Source organism: Pieris napi, chromosome 17 (assembly GCF_905475465.1).
Source record: "Pieris napi chromosome 17, ilPieNapi1.2, whole genome shotgun sequence".
NCBI classification, from domain to species: domain Eukaryota; kingdom Metazoa; phylum Arthropoda; class Insecta; order Lepidoptera; family Pieridae; genus Pieris; species Pieris napi.
In genome coordinates this window covers 9,757,415-9,775,633 of record NC_062250.1, presented here as the reverse complement: position 1 = coordinate 9,775,633, position 18,219 = coordinate 9,757,415, and the positions used below count along the sequence as shown (strand labels likewise).

General features: G+C 32.2%; 1 protein-coding gene across 6 annotated transcripts in view; it reads left to right on the top strand.

Annotated features, from left to right (window-relative positions):
- LOC125057907 (facilitated trehalose transporter Tret1-like) overlaps window positions 1–17,764 on the top strand; it is a 30,375-nt gene extending 12,611 nt beyond the window's left edge. For 2 of the 6 annotated variants that reach the window (XM_047661863.1, XM_047661866.1), the window contains exons 8-14: window positions 827–924; window positions 4,082–4,216; window positions 4,666–4,749; window positions 5,166–5,444; window positions 14,508–14,628; window positions 15,983–16,117; window positions 17,184–17,764. In XM_047661863.1, coding sequence (XP_047517819.1) covers window positions 827–924; window positions 4,082–4,216; window positions 4,666–4,749; window positions 5,166–5,444; window positions 14,508–14,628; window positions 15,983–16,117; window positions 17,184–17,716 — 1,385 coding nt within the window. In that variant the 3' untranslated portion in view covers window positions 17,717–17,764. Of the gene's footprint in view, window positions 1–826; window positions 925–4,081; window positions 4,217–4,665; window positions 4,750–5,165; window positions 5,445–6,119; window positions 6,241–7,400; window positions 7,536–7,979; window positions 8,768–14,507; window positions 14,629–15,982; window positions 16,118–17,183 lie in introns of those variants that run through there. The other 4 variants (XM_047661865.1, XM_047661864.1, XM_047661867.1 and 1 more) reach the window with 4 other exon arrangements.
- The last annotated feature ends 455 nt before the right edge of the window (window positions 17,765–18,219 follow it).

Here is an 18,219-nt window from a genome sequence, read left to right as displayed (position 1 = left end):
CAATATTTTATACTTGGTAGAAAATATAGTAGTGCGATCTTGACACATATATGGTTTATTAACAATGACTATAAAACAATAAAAAACTTAAATTTGTATAGTTATTGTTCAATTTTGAATTCTAATGTGAAATGACCTTAATGGGAAGCTTATAAACCTAGATATTTTAACGTTTAATCTCCACGATAGTCACTTGTTTACTAACCAATGCTGGCATAGTTTGAATTCTTACGAATCAAATTAACAAATTGGATCAATGGTTTGCAATATAATTATTAAAGTAAACCGACGTTCTTTTTTACATTCTTGCAACGTATTGTAGCATGGTGTATATTTAGTTGGTCAGTGTTATGTTAACCATAATTATTATTTTCGTATAAGTAGCTCAATTGTAACAGTTTATTTATTTTATTCCATATCATTATTCTATCATTACAGTTATTACTAATTCGATAGAACGACACAATATTTATACCCACTCCGATTAACCTAGATAAAAAATCATTAAAAAGATATTTATATACCTAAATCCTATCACTACTTTACAAATTTTTAAGGTATATGAAATACCTTAAAAATTCAGAAATCATTTATTCCTATAGGTAACACAATGTACACTTATGAACGTCAAAAAAGAACTTAGCTTGTCTTACCCATACTACATTTATCTATTGGTCATCAGGTTATTCTGTGAAAATTCTGATGTCCAATGACCGGCTAATTGGCAGACAGAAAGCTTTAAACCGAGACATTCAAAACAGAATTGATATTAAGCTCGCTGGCTATTAAGTGGTTCAACTTTTACAAATAATCAATTTGATTACAGTATCTATACTAACGTCGACTATGGGTTTCATTAATACTTGGGCAACACCAATGATAAGGAAGTTTTGGCAGAATGAAACCGATTTTCAATTTAATGATGTGAGTATTTTAGAAAAACGTCGGACTACGTTATTTTTTTTCTACAAAAAATATTTTAATGGTAAAATTGGAAAAAAAACTCATCCCTTGATAGCATATATTTGTAAAATAGCCGCGGCATGGTTTTATAAATTTTGCACCTGTTTATGAAATTATGATGAAATACCGTTTGAGGAAAATGATAATTTGAATATGGAACTTTTTGCATTTTTGTTTGATAAACACGTTTACTGACTGCAAAGGCAAAATTTGAAGGAAATGTTTAAAACAGTGGCCTTACATTATTTTTCTGCATTATTACGATTCTGAACTTAAAGTATTAGAATATTATTAACTAATTACTAACTAACTAACTAGCTATCAATCCTTGATTTTAACCTTAGATTTTTGTAAATGTTTCGTGATTATTTTGGTTTTTCTAATAGGCCAGTAGGTGATTAGACTTCTTTGCTCGACAACCGATATCGTCTTTTGGGTATAAGGTCTAAGTCTAAGTCTCTTTACATTGTTTTCTTTTACCATACGAGCGTGTGTAGAAATCTTGGCAGACTTAGGTAACAATAGTAAATTATAAAAATAACATCTCTTTCATATTACTAAACTGGTACTCTTTTTCTCATTTCCTATACGTTTATATAGAAAGGACAAGGAGTTGGACTTACCATTGATGCACAGCCGGGGATCGTACTTGTCGTGGATCTGAGCCGCTAGGCCAACACTGCTCTTAGTCCAGTCAAAATAGGCATTTGACTTAGCCAAAATTCGCATAGAGCTGAAAATTGGCAGAGACGTTAAATACATCATTATAAATGAAATGTCAAAAATCCCCTTCGATCCTACTTCTGCAAAAAAATTTATTCAATGTCAAAAGTATAAAATTAAGGTTTTTTCAATTTTTCTCGAAAACAGTTAGTATTATCGTGAAAATAGATCAGACAAAAGTTGTAGATCATACAATTCTGTACAAAAATGGTTCAGTCACTTTTTCTCTTACGACTCACCATTCATGAGATATCGCGGTTTTAATCATTAGAATCCTCTCGAATAATTGCTGCAGCAGCTTTCAATATTCTGAATCGTTCTTCGTTTGTATTTTGTTTTTTATTTTCATACCAAGCTTTATTAAGAATATCGTACTGATTATCAATAAAACAGATAATTGTTATGCTTCCTTTCTTCCCAGTTATAATAATTTTATCACCATACTTTAACTTTAATCTTCTTTTAATTGTTTTATTATCTATAGTTGGATTTTTGCCGATATCTTTCAATTCTTGTAATGAAAATTGGCAATCATCATTATTTTCAACGTATTGAAATATTTCCTCCATCGCCAAGTTTACTGAATCATCTTCGGGACGACCGACTTTATATCCCGTGGTAGGTCTCAGAAAGATATTATAACAGTTATTGTGGTACTTAGCTTCAGCAGCAACTAAGTCAAATTCATACCCAATACGGGCAATAACAGCTTTTGCTACGTCATCAGAACGAGTCCGAGCTACCTTTAAAATGGAATCTTTAAATTCAAGTGTAGATACGTTATAAATTTTACGACGAACATTCTGCGCTTTCTTCTTTTCAGCTACTTCATTTGCTTCATCGCCGCAAAATAAACAACATTTTTTAAAGTTGAAATCTGGCTCACTTACTCGTGCTCTAGTATGAGGTGGACTTATCGTGGATGTACTACCTTCTTCTGTCTCGCGCTGTCTTTTAGCTGCAACAATACTACTCTTTCGAGTATACATTTTACGACACTGCACGTGGACTGTCACAGATTGCTTGTCTTTTAAGTATTCAAAAAAATTATCATTTCTTTCAACACTTGCATCAATCAAAGTCTTCATTCCACGATCAACAACAACGACTTCACTTTCTTTCAAAGGTTTATCACAAATAAAACAAACTTCTGACATTTTGTTTAAATTATTTAACAGCACAAATTAAAATTAAAAATATTACCAATAAGCACGTCTGCTCACTGCACAGGAATTTTCAAAACTAACAGTATATACTGAGTAATTTCATTTACTTCCTTCAAAAATAGGCAGGTATGCGACCCTCCACACTCAAACAATGACGTAGTTAGCAGATGTTACTCAAGGTTACCGATGAAGGGAATTAGGGACTGACAGTATAGTCTTATATTTTAAAATCCTCATTTAATTTATACAAGTTTTATTGTGTAAGTAACACTAACGAATAGTTTCTTATTTTCATTTATTTTGAACGTCCGGTGACGTATACAGACTGCATTTTAGTGCATATTATCTAAAATATGAATTTTCTAATGGTTAAAACCGCGATATCTCATGAATGGTGAGTCGTAAGAGAAAAAGTGACTGAACCATTTTTGTAGAGACTTTTGTCTGATCTATTTTCACGGTAATACTAACTGATTTCGAGAAAAATGGAAAAAACCTTAATTTTATACTTTTGACCTTGAATAAATTTTTTTGCAGAAGTAGGATCGAAGGGGATTTTTGACATTTCATTTATAATGATGTATTTAACGTCTCTGCCAATTTTCAGCTCTATGCGAATTTTGGCTAAGTTATGACTTATTTTTGTCTACTTTGACTGGACTATCTAGAATATAACAAGAACCGCAATAAGAGATTAACAATCAGCGGCCTTGATGTTGTAGTAGAAATGTAATCGAAAACAACAATAAGAAATGTTATATTAAACCGACTTTAAAAAACCACGGTCACTAGCAATAAATCTTGAAAACTACATATATGCTTCACATAATCTTAATGAAGCAGAAATCAACTAGTTACTACTTATTACATTTATTGTCTTTTAGTTGAAGTTGCTTAATACTGCTGAATTACTTTTTAGTTTTTTACATTTTAATGCATTTTAAAGTTAAATTGTTTAACTTTTTAAGATATTCGTTGGTCCTTTTTTTAATATTTTTATGTTCTTATTGAGTAATTCAATAAATGATCCTATTTCAAATTATTAGCACTTAACGCTTTATGGGTTGACCTACCCTTCAACCTATTTATCTAATAAAATATTTTTTTCTTGCCAAGCCATTACAAGCCGCAAGTCTTGCTTTTTAATTCTGCACCTCGGAAAAAATCGGTACCAACGATGGTTTCCTTCACACTGTTCTTGAATATATTTTAATTACTTATGTTTCTAGGAGGATACAAAATGGTTCTTCAAGATAACACCAATAGGATTGTTGGTTGGAACTGTGTTTGCAGGATACATTTGCGACAAATTTGGCCGACGAACTACATTATTAACTGCTACAGTGATCGCTGCTTTTGGATCGGTAATACAATTTAATTTTGTTTTGGTTCTATTAATAAATAAGACGTATTTATATATTAGACATAGGTCCGGTCACGTGTTTAGGGAGCGCAACAATGTATTAATAAATTTACGGTTACTATTTCTGCGTGATAATAATAATATTAAATTATGTGTATACGTAGATCTGTAATTACATAAAATAAATAAAAACTACAATAAGCACAATAAGGATTACATTAAATTTAAGTGAAAGCTTCATCCAAATTCTTCCATTTGTCTCTCACCTTCGCTACTATTTTCCAATCATTCTCTGCTATCTCTTTTATTTCTTCTTCCTAGGTTTCTGGTGGGCGTCCTCTCTTTTTCTTTCGACTGGACCATTCCAAGTAAGGATATTATTCACTCATCTACCATCACAAGTGTAACTAAATAAGAAATAATATTGTCTAAAATGGTCTACCTTTTCAGATTTTTGCTGCTTTATCATCAGCAGCATGGATGTTGTATGTAATGCAGGGTATTTGGACATTCTCTTTGGGTATAGTATGGACTGTATGTATCTGTGTATATGTTTAATAACTTCGATAGCTCGTACGCCTTGGGGCAAATAAGAACATCACTTGTAAACTTTGCGTTTCTTTATGAATATAAGTGTTTTGTGATTAAAACGTTTTCTTGCTTACCAGCTAATTCAAAACTTTATTAACTTTATTATATGTCTCTCTCGCATATTATATCTTAACCATTAAATTCATACTTTTGTACAGAAATACTGTTTGAATGATTTTTTGTCTTTCCATTTCGTTCCAAATACACTGACCGGAGACTGCCTAAGTTTTCTTTACATTGTTTTATTACAAATTTGACATACAGTACCTACAAAAAATAAATGACAGTAATGTTACTATTTGGATACATAGCGACGACCTTGGTAGTAGTTTCTGTATAGTAATTCTTCATTTTACCAGGTTGGAAATATATATATGGCAGAAATAGTTGACCCCGATATCCGTGGAGGTCTGACTTTGGCGACAAGATTTATGTTCCATTTTGGAAGTCTTTTAATGATTTGGATAGGAGAAAAGGTATCTTACAGAGCTATGAACAATTGGATTATAATTGCACCTTTGCTGTCCTTCGCAGCGATTTACCCAATACCAGAGTCACCTTATTATCTATTGAAAGTGGGGAAGGAGGAACAGGCTAGAAAGGAATTGTCTAGGTTGCAGGAAAACGTGGGGACTGAGGTATGTGAGAATAAATGTTACTTGAATATAAGTCACATTAAATAATAAGATGTTAAACGCACCAAATTCTCTACTGTTACACTCTTTTTAAGTCTATCTATGTCTATATCTCTAAGAAATTTAATTATAACAATTTTTCAAGTCACTCTCAGCGCATTTCTGCGCTGAATTTTATAATAATGGTTTTGTAATAATACATTTAACGGCTACAATCTACAAAGTTATTCTGATCACTAACAAAGTTATTCCGATCACTTACAAAGTTATTCCGATCACTTACAAAGTTATTCCGATCACTAACAAAGTTATTCCGATCACTAACAAAGTTATTCCGATCACTTACAAAGTTATTCCGATCACTAACAAAGTTATTCCGATAACTAACAAAGTTATTCCGATCACTAAGGATATATAGAACTTTTCGACCTTAACCATTGTGGCCTCTGGGCTGATCAGTAGTTAGACTATTTGAGGATCCTGTCTCCTTCTGAGCAGACTACATCCTTCTTCCACAATATCACATTAACAAACCCAATTTCGATGTGTCAATAAATATTTATGTGTTTCGAAAAATCGGGATTGATTTTAAGTTACGGACTCATCTTGCAGATCAGCCTTTTAGGAAAGAGATTTAGACGATATGAGTCGTTTGCTGATAATATAAATTTATTGCAGGACATTGATACTCAATTTGAAAAAATGAAGATGCATGTCACAACGGAGATGCAAAATCCTAGTTCGTTTTTCAAATTCTTTAGCAATAAAAGGTATCGAAAAGCTCTGATTATAACATTCGGTGAGTAATGTGACACAATGAGTTTGACACAGTACTGAATGCTTTCATCTGCGTAAAATTTCTCACTTATAATACCACAAGAGCTTTCCCTCAAGGTTCCCTGCAAACAAATATAGTCGTCATGACGACTTATAGTCGTCATGACGACTATATTAATTGTTTGCAACGAACCTATCGGGAAATACCCGATAATTTTGAAGCTCGTGTGGTATTCGGGGGATTATTTTTCCGACCCAAATGTCGGCCAATAGAATTGCACCATGAGACGAAATGTACAGTTAACAAATAAGAATTTCATAATGAATAAAACAACTACTTAATACTTTTCTTGAAGCAACGACCAGAGAAAATTTTCACAAAAAATTTTCAGTATAATACCATGTAGGTTGAACCACGTGACGTCGAATGGTGCAATTCTATTGGCCGATATTTGGGTCGGAAAAATAATCACAAATATTTTACGCATAGATTGCGTTTAAATTTAATGTTAATTTATTATTATATTATAATTTACGTTGTCAAACTTTTTGATAGTCTTATAAAAATCTCGACAATTTTCTGACTTTTTTCGTAAACGTTTTAGAATTGAAGTTCTTCCAATTATTTAAAAGGTTGATGTATATTTTATTTACTAAAGTTTTTTGGCCTTTGCAAGTTGCAAAAAAAAAAACACATTTCAAGTGTAAAAAGGTCTTATTTATTCACACTTTATTGCAAGAATTAAAACGAATAGAAAACTTTAGAAGATTGCATTGTGATATGGGCGGCCTTATTGCTAATAAGAGATCTCTTCCAGATCAACCATATAGAAGAAAATTTACGTAAATATAAAGATATGTAAAGTGCAAGAGTGCGAAACTAAACAAAATAATAGCCATCGTTGAAAATTACATAGACGAGAAATTATCCTTTCTTTTTGTAAATTAAAACATTTTAAACATTTTGCTATGCTATGCCCCAATATGACAGTTCGCTTTCCGGAATAAAAACCTGAGTATATCAGACTAAACTTTTCAATTTATTTTGTATTTTTCTCTTCATAAAAATCTTCCCTAGATTCATGGATTAAAAAAAAGCTGAAATTGGTCCAGCCGTCTCGGACTTTTGCGTTCAACACATTTTGCGATTATAATCTATTTATATAGATTATATCGTTTCAGGTTTAATGTCGTTCTATATTTTGTCGGGAAGAGCTGTGATGCAAGGTTTATACCTCACAATACTTATAGAGGGGGACATCAAATTAAATCCCAGAAAAATGGTTGATATAGATGTGGGGATAAAACTTGGTATTGGTGAGAAGTTCTTCCTCTATCTTATTTTTATTTCTCTAGTACTACCTCGAGTATCCGATTTTATGGCTGCCGACACGGGTTTAATTATTAAACATTCAATCAAGCTAGGACCCGTCGATTGGAATCCTGGACTCTCGGTACAGCTACTGTAATAGATAAACTATAAAGCCTATAGCAAAATTGAGAATAATAGCTTTCATTGATAACAATTAACTATAGACAGATTAATTTGTTCCTGTATTTCATCATAGTCTATTTTTTGGAATAATTTCACTTAGCTATCTATGTATTTGACAATTGAAGCACAATTAAAAATATATGGTAATTTGCTTAGAAATTTATTGTAGATAAAATTTAGTTCACCAATGTAAAAGTAGTTTTTAGTTAAAGCCTAGCCTGAAGATTAGGTATTTACTGTATTAAAAGGATTATAAATTTCAACAGGTATACTCTCTGCATTACTAGTGGACCGAGTGGGTCGTCGCATTCTTCTCTTGTGGTCATTCATCGGGTGTAGCCTGTCATTTGCCGTCATTGCCCTATACTTTGGAGTCCGAGATTATTATACTGACATGATTCAATCCATTGGTTATATAACTTTTGCTGCTGTTATTATATTTCACATATCAAACTCACTTGGTTTATCCTCTGTTAAAGATGTTATAGAAGTGGAGTTATTCCCTCTTAATGTAAGAGTAATGGCTGTTGTGACTCTTTATGTATTCGGAGGAATTGAATTTCCATTACATATAGGTTTTACAAAATTTGAGAACTCATCTGGGCGCGTGAGTGTTTTTTGGACGCTTGCTGCAATTGCAATCCTTGGATTTATTTTTACATGCTTCGTCCTACCTGAAACGAAACGTAAGAGTTTGAAAGAAATTCAAGAGATGCTTCGAGGTGATGATAATGTAAGCGAACAAGAAATGACAACAATACAAGGGAGAACAGAGAGGTTTAGAGAAAGAGCTGCTTAGAGTAAAATAAAATAATTGAATTACATAAATTTGATATAAAGTATTTATCTTGAACTTTAATAGCCGATATTCGCAGCTTACTTCCAAAGTCTAAGATATCGTCTATTCACTGACACGATCGTAATACTGTCGTAAGCTCTATTATTTTTCCCGTTCATTGTCCCTCATGTTTGGAATACGGTTTTTTTTAGTGCAATATAGCCTATAAAAACCTCTTTAGAAAAGCTATTATTAATGACAATGATTAATTGATATACACTTGGGGGTAAACATACAGTTAGAACAAAGTTTTAACAACATACTTACAGTTACACTTACCAGTGCGTTGCCGACTTTTAGTATACAATACGTTCCTTTAAGTACTTAGTAAAAAGTCACCTGGTTCCATAGATTTCTATTGTTGTTAATGTTAATTCAAAATAAACATAGCATGTTACGTAGTTTACATATTAAGTGTTTTAGTTTTAAGTTTTTATTAGTAAAAAACGAATAAAAGATTCGAATATTTAGTGTATTTCTCTACAATTGTCTCGTTTCTAAATCTTACCCTCATTATAACTTGTAAAATGGGTTTGATAAGCGTATAATAAGTCTACGTCAATTATGAAAGATATTTGTTATTTAATATTCTAAGTTTTTTTAAACTAGCTAAACTATCGATTGTCCGGAAAAACTTTAGTACTTTTACATTATACTTATTAAAAATAAATGACTGTATTTGCTAAATATTTTTATATAAATAGTCGTCATACGGGACAATATCATTATGTTGTATAATTTAAATACACTTTTAGAAATAAACGTTTAATTTACAATTTAATTTTCTTACGAGTCAATGTTAGTAGTTCCATCATGAAGCAAGACAAAATCTATGTCTTTTAAACAGTCAGGTCCTCCAGGTCCAGCAAGCATTGTGTTTGTCGTGGAAAAAAATTGTTTTGTATTTCCCAAAATGACAGGTCGTGTATGAAACTGGTTTGGCTACTTATTGGTTACGTTGGTGTTAGATCTCAAAAGGCTTTGAGGAAAACACTACGTGCGTGCGCGATTAATATATTGAGATCCAGTAAAATACAATTTGTGAATAAATCGTTGAGTATTTTAAAAGTTTATTCATATTTGATCTGTGTAACGTATTGCAAACTAAAGGTAATTCGATACGTGAGATTTCTTTACGATTTTTTCTTTTAATCTTAACATTATGTTGTAAACAAATGAATATAAAATTGAGGAAGATATTAAGAAAAGTGAAGGAAAATGATACATTTAATTGGTGATATCGCTTTAATTTGAAGTATTATTTATTTACCTAATAATGAAGGATGGAAGAATGTTGCAGTATGTGGTCACATGTGCCGGTAAGTTTGTTTCAAATAAAGTAAACAATGTTTTATACTTCGTAGAATATAGTAGCGCAAACTTGATACATATATGGTCTGTTAACAGAGACTTTAAAAAAACTTAATTTTATATAGTTATTGTTCAATTTTGAATTCTAATGTGAAACGACCTTGACTCGAAGCTTATAAATCTAGAAATTTAAACGTTCAATCTCCACCATAGTCACTTGTTAACAAACCAATACGTGCATAGGCTTATACCTAATTTATTTTATTGTTTGCTGGATACAAAAACAAAATACACATATTCATTACAACAATTGTATGATTTGAGCACTAATTATTGGCCAAAGTGGCCATGCGGTTAGTTTCATTAATCTGACCTGACAATCTATAATATATATGAATGATATGATATACAATGATATTTATTGCGTAAGAGTTCAATCCTACGAAATATTGAATACGCAACGGTACTTAGATACAATGAAGGTCATTGGCAAAGGTCTCGGACATTTCAAAGTATTTATTTGTGTTTTAGTTAACATGGGCCGAAAATTTATAAAAAATCTAACAACGCTTAAGTGTTCTTTAAAAAAATAGTTTAAGATTTTAGTACACTTAATCACATTTTATAAAGTAATTCATACATATCGTATAGGTTTTATAACTGAATAGACAGATATACAAGTGGGAATATATCCATATACAATTTTATTAAATCTTATCCATATTTGGATATACATTGGAATTTTTAATTGGAATTCAAAACAGAATCGATATTGAGTTTATATAACTACAGGGTAAGCCCAGCCCGCTGACCATTAAGTATTTCGACTTGTACAAGTAATGAATTTGATTACAGTGTCTATACTAACTTCAACTACGGGTTTCACAAATACATGGGCAACACCAATGATAAAGAAGATTTTGTTTAATGAAACCAATATTCAATTTAATGATGTGAGTATTTTTAACAAAGAGATATAAAGGAGAAGTGGGTTAGAGACACAACGGATGACGTCATTTGAAATTTGTTTGTTTTTTTAAACTAAAATTGTTTTAATTTTTACGTTTGTAAAAGTATAACGTGATTCTTTGAGAGTAATGAGTCGCGGGATGAATGAAATTGTGTTGAAATACTGTTTGAGGAAAATGATAATTTGAATTTGGAATTTTTAGCATATTTATTTGATGAACACGTTTAGTGACTAGACCAACGACAAACTTTGAAGGAAACGTATAATAAAGTGGTCTTTCATTCTTAATATGTATTGAGATTCAGAACTAAAAGTATTAGACTAATTAAAAACACCAGTAGCGTTAACAAATCTTGGTTAACCTCAGATTTTTGTATGTTTTGTGATCATTTGATTTTTCTAATAGGCAAGTAGGTTAGGTTAGGTTAGGGAAACTTCTGTGCCTGACACCCGCCATCAACTTTAGGGTCCAAAGCACGCAAAAATCCTCACTATATCTTTCACCGTAAGAGCGGGTGTTTAATGCGCACATAGCACAGTCGGGGGTTAAAAACCTTCGAAAAACTATAATACAATCACCGTGAAACATAAGTTATCATTTTTATTTAAGTCTCATTAATATCATTGTTACTTTTTAAAAGACAATTTGTTTAACTTTCTTAAGGCTGATAGCCTGTTATTGTTCCATTTATTAGCGTATTCCGGTTTTAATTTAATCTTTTTATGCTCGTATAAAGTAATTCAATAATGTTTCCTATTTTAAATTATTAGCATTTTATGTGTTGGCTTTTCAACCTATATATTTAATGCGATAATTCTTTTTTTTAATTAATTATTTTCTTTTTCTTGGCAAGTAATTAGCCTCCTGGACATCGGAAAAAGTCGGAAGCCACGATGATTTCCTTAAGACTGCTCTTGTTTATATTTTAATGCCTTTTATAATATTAATCACTTATTACGTTTCTAGGAGGAAATGATAGGGTTCTTCTGGATATCACCAATAGGGTTGTTGGTTGGAACTGTGTTTGCAGGATACATTTGTGACAAATTTGGCCGACGAACTACATTATTAACTGCTATAGTGATGTCTGCTTTTGGATCGGTAATATAATTTAATATTGTTTTGGTTCTATTAATAAATAAGACGTATTTGTATATAAACGAATTTATTACACAACTTGGTAGATTCCGCCCGCAGCGTCGCGTAGATTTTGATAAGAATTTTGATACTATTTACATCAAATTATCATTAAACCTTTAATCATACGAAGTATTGCTCAAAACTTCAGTTTGGTAGTTTTCTATTTTATAATATATAAGGCTTAATTCGCGTTTTTGTATGCTATATGTACTAATAAAACGTCTATCGCGGGAATGATTTAGTTTTAGATAATTAGGGCTTTCTTAAATCACTTAATTAAACAGCGAAATAATTTATTTGCACTACCTAATCAATACAAAAATAACAATATTCATCGCTAAAGACTAGATTCATTTTAAGAACTTTTTAAACATGCATACAATTTACAGTACATATAATTAATAGTTACTTAAACATAACAAGGGTTTAAATAAGTTAATTGAATGGTAATGTTTCATTAATCAGGCGTTAAGTAATCGCACATGATCAATAGCTGTGTTCCTCTATCTTCTTTTATCTGTTGTGGTGGATAAAAAAGTCTTTTTATTCACGTAAAGCTCTTTATCGGAAGAACCGAGGCAATATAATACAGCGAAAATTTCAAAAATATATAAAAGTTAACGCGCGGACGGTGTGCGGGTTTTCAAATTATGCGTTACTCTTCGAAGAGTATTGTTCAAAATGGCGTACCTAATCCTTAAAAGTGTTGGCAGGCGCAATATCAAAAGAATTTTTGCTTCGATGGATGATTCTAACACAACGGGACACATTGAGTCGGTTTTGAATGGACGAACTTCCAGGCTCGGACATAGGTCCGGTCACATGTTTAAGCAAGCGCTACGATGTATTAATAATTTTACCGTTATTGAATTAGCGTCATAATGTTAAGTATACTCGTAGATCTGCAAATAAATGCAGAATATTATTTAATTTTTTTTTTACATTTTCAGATTTTTGCTGTATTATCTTCAGCAATGTGGATGCTGTTTGTAATGGAGACTCTTTGGACATTTTCATTGGCTATAGTATGGAGTGTATGTATCTGTGTACATGTTCAATAACTTCGTCAGTTTGTACGCCTTTAAACTTTGCTTTTCTATACACCTCTCTTGTGAATCTGTTTTGTGATGTTATTTGTGGGCATAACGTTTCCTTGCCTATCTGCTGCTTCATAACGTTATTAACTTTATTATATGGTGCTGTCTCTATCTTATCAATTAAATTTGTATAGTTGTATACTGTTTCCATGAATTTTTGTCTTTCCGTTTACTTCCAAATACACTCACCGAGGGCAAATTTTCTTTCCAAAAATTTTGGTATACAGTACAGAAAAAAGTGCGACAGAACTATTTGCATACATACCACAAAACTTAGTAGTAGTTTCCGCATAGTAATTCTTCTTTTTCCCAGGTTGGAAATATATATATGGCAGAAATAGTTGACCCCGATATCCGTGGAGGTCTTACTTTGGCGACAAGATTTATGTACCATGTCGGAAGTCTTTTAATGGTATTGATAGGAAAAGAAGTATCTTATAGAGCTTTGAATAATTGGATAATAATTCCACCTTTGCTGTCCTTCGCGGCGATTTACCCAATACCAGAGTCACCTTATTATCTATTGAAAGTGGGGAAGGAGGACCAGGCTAGAAAGGAATTGTCTAGGTTGCAGCAAAATTCGAGAACTGAGGTATGTGAGAATGTATACTACTTATATAGTTTAATCAAATAATAAGATGTTCGACGCACCGAACTCTTTTTTATATAGTACAGGGGGCAAACGGGCAGGAGGCTCATCTGATGTTGAGAGAGAGTGTATTTCAACAAGCAGCACCTACATACCATGAAATCCTACTTCGATACTAAACATAACCAAGTTGATATACTGAAGATACTAAATTCATTAATTGCAGATAAAGAAGCTGGTAGTGATGTTATACCACCTATTTTTATTAAAAAATGTGCTTAAGCTATTACAGAACCATTATACATTATCCGTGAACACATTTGGCATTTATTCCGATGTATGGAAGGTCGCTTGGCAAGGCTAGAAGTGACTTTGTTCATATAAGTTGTGGAGTTCCTCAAGGATATGTATTAGGTCCCCTGTTATACAATGCATTTCTTTATGACATAAATAGTAGCGTTAACAATTCTAATTACCTTATGTTCACTAATGATAAAAAAATATACCTAAAACTATACAAAGAAGGAGAGTTTTGTTTTTTTTTAATAGAACGGGGCAAACGGGCAGGAGGCTCACCCGATGTTAAATGAAACCGCCGCCCATGGACACTCTCAATGCCAAAGGACTCGCGAGTGCGTTGCCGGCCTTTCGAGAATTGGTACGCTCTTTTCTTGAAGGACCCTAAGTCGAATTGGTTCGGAAATACTTCAGTGGGCAGCTGGTTCCACAAAGTGCCTTGAAAAACGCTCAGTTGTGGAACGGCGGACGTCGAGGTGATACGGGTGGAATTTCGTAATGATAGATTTAGATAATATAAATTTTATGCTGAAAATATAATTTTGTTGCAGGACATTGATACTCAATTTGAAAAAATGAAGATGCATGTCACAATGGAGATGCAAAATCCTAGTTCGTTTTTCAAATTGTTTAGCAATAAAAGGTATCGAAAAGCCCTTATCATAACATTCGGTGAGTAATGTGACACAATGAGTTTGACACAGTACTAAATGCTAACCTCTGCGTAAAATTTCTCACAAATATTTTACGCGGAGTTTGCTTTTAATACTTTGTCAAACTCGAGTTGTTGATAGTCTTATCGCTTTCGGTCGACTTCAAACCTTGACAATTTACTGACCTTTTTCGTAAACGTTTAAGAATTGAAGTTATGCTAAGTATTTAAAAAGTTGATGTATGTTTAACTAAAGTTTTTGGACCAAGTATAGTAAAAATGACATTTCAAGTCAACATTTCTCATTTATTAAAACTTTATTGCAAGAATTAAATTTAAAAAAAAACTTTAAAAGATTAAGAAATATCTTTTGTGGAGAGGAATTGTAAAGTGCAAGATTGCGAAATTAAACAAAATGCTTGCTTAAAAGCCATCGTCGAAAAATATAACACTACCCTCCTTACCGCAAACTTCGTTTCGCCATATGATTATTTTAATTAACCTACATTTTTAGTAAAACATATGGAACATTTTGACATTTTTCACATTTTATGCCCTGTAGTGACTGTTTTATTTTCTGGAATAAAAACCTGAGTAGTGTATAAAACTAAATTTTTCACTTTTTTTTTAATTTTTCTCTTCATACAGTTCTTTCCGCACAGTTCAAGGAATAAATTAAAAAAAATACTGGATGTTGTCCAGCCGTCTTGGAGTTTTGCGTTTAGCAACGCATTTAGGGATTATAATCTTTTTAATTGAATAAAAATATAGAAACATTTTTTTAGTTAAATAAAAATAACTATGTATAATATATATTAGAAAAATGGGGGTTGATCGTAGAGGGGTGAAAATTAGGGGTTATTGTTGTATGCTGTATCATAAAAAAATTAAAACAAAATTTTTGGGGTGGACACACCTTATCACTTAGTTGAAAGATAGATAGTAGCCGATTCTCAGACTAACTGAATATGCATAAAAAATTTTAAAAGAATCGGTCGAGCCGTTTCGGAGGAGTATGGGAACGAACATTGTGACACGAGAATTTTTTAAATTAGCTAGCAAACGACGTTTTGCCATGTATATCATTTATAATAAGAAATAGGGGTGATCGTAGAGGGGTGAAAATTAGGGGTTGTATGTATTTTTTAATGCTGTATCATAAAAAAATAAAAATGTATCTAAAAATTAAAAAAAATAATAATTTAGGGGTGGACTACCCTTAACATTTAGGGGGATGAAAAATAGATGTTGTCCGATTCTCAGGAATACCCAATATGCACACAAAATTTCATGAGAATCGGTCAAGCCGTTTCGGAGGAGTTTAACTACAAACACCGCGACACGAGAATTTATATATATTAGATATCGTTTCAGGTTTGAAGTTGTTCTATATTTCGTCGGGAACAGCAGTGATGCAAGGATTATACCGCACAGTACTGAAAGAGGGGGACATCGAATTGACCCTCACAGAAATGATTGATATAGATGTGGGGATAAGAGTTGGTTGTGGTGAGAAGTATTTTCTTCTTTTATCTTCTTTTTACTATTATTTTTGTTTTTACTGTCTCTAGTTTATAAGTCATTACCTTCGGATAGGGTTTAATTATTTAGCTCGTCAAGAAACATATGAAATATTCAATTGAGTTAGGACCATTCGCTCCATCTTTAGTTATATTTCTTACTAGTAGACTCGGCCACGCGTTGTCGTGGCTACGATTTTTGTTATATTACCACCAATCCAATCCACCATGCTTTTTTGGTGGTTATGCCATTAAATTGTAGCTTATGTGAAACGTTGGTACTTATTTTGATAAGGATCAATACCTAGGTACGAATAAAGAGCCTTTTCTAGCGGTGGTATATTAATAAAAAATAAAAATAAAAGGACGCTTATTGTGACGTAACTATAAAAGATAGAGACATGCTGTCGTGACATTTTTTATAGATCATTAATAGTTTTCGCAGCGCACACGATTGAAGGAAATTTTTTGTTTATTTTTTACACCTTGGGTTAGATTTTTCAAGTTTTAGTGAGCATCCCTAATTTTTTTGAAAATGAAACATATGTTACTCGGGAATAGTGTAGCTTGCCAACGGTGAAAGAATTTTTGAAATCGGTTCAGTAGTTTCGAAGCCTATTCATTTCAAACATACAAAATATCAAACCTTTCCTCTTTATAATATTAAGTATAGATTTATTTATCTGCGAATCGAATCCTGGACTCTCGGTACGGCTACTAGAACTGTAAAACTATAAAGCCTATAGCAAAATTGAGAATTATATATTTTATTGCAACCTTGGATTGATAACGATTTATTAAGACAGATTAATTTGTTCATGTATTTCTTCATTTTTTTGTAATAATTTCAATCCCTGATTATTTCACTAAGGCCTAAAGGTGGTTTCCTCACGAAGTTCTCCTTCACAGTAGGAGCGAGTATTAAAATACTATGTTCCAATTATATGTATATATGTCGCAGTAGTTCAGTTCACCAATATAAAAGTAGTTTTTAGTAAAAGCCTAGCCTAAAGATTAGGCATTTACTGTATTAAAAGAATTATAAATTTCAACAGGTATACTCTCTGCATTACTAGTGGACCGAGTGGGTCGTCGCATTCTTCTCTTGTGGTCATTCATCGGATGTAGCCTGTCATTTGCCGTTATTGCCCTATATTTTGGAGTCCGAGATTATTATACTGACATGATTCAATCCATTGGTTATATAACTTTTGCTGCTGTTATTATATTTCACATATCAAATTCACTTGGTTTATCCTCTATTAAAGACGTTATAGAAGTGGAGTTATTCCCTCTTAATGTAAGAGTAATGGCTGTTGTGACTCTTTATGTATTCGGAGGACTTGGCTATCCATTAAACTTGGGGCTTATAGAATTTGAGAACTCATCTGGGCGCGTGAGTGTGTTTTGGACGCTTGCTGTAATTGCAATCCTTGGATTTATTTTTACATGCTTCGTCCTACCTGAAACGAAACGTAAGAGTTTGAAAGAAATTCAAGAGATGCTTCGAGGTGATGACAATGTAAGCGAACAAGAAATGACAACAATACAAGAGAGAACAGAGAGGTTTAGACAAAGAGCTGCTTAGAGTAATATTGTAAAATAATTGTTGAATTAAATAAATTTGTTTTCTTTATCTTGAACTTTGATAACCGATATTCGCAGCTAACTTCCAAAGTCTCAGAGATCGTCTATTCACTAACACGATCCTAATATTGCCGCAAGCTCTATTAATTTCCCGTTCATTGTCCCTCATGTTTGAAGTACGGTTTTAGTTCTTAGTCCTATATATCGTATAACAACCTCTTTATACACAAGTCTTAGTACTTTCTATGTGATAGGATTAACGTACATTAGAATAAAGGCATTAACGAGTGCGTGGCCGACCTTAAGGATATAAAAGTCAAGTGGTTCCACAGATTTATACTATTACTTTAGAATGGAACGCGTCTAGGCATTACGAATGTTCATTCAAAATAAAGAGCAAATTACATAGTGTTTTAGTTTTAAATTTGTAAGAAAAAAATAAAAGATTAGAACAACACTTGTTTATATGTTTTCTACTCGTATACAATTGTCTGATTTGAATAA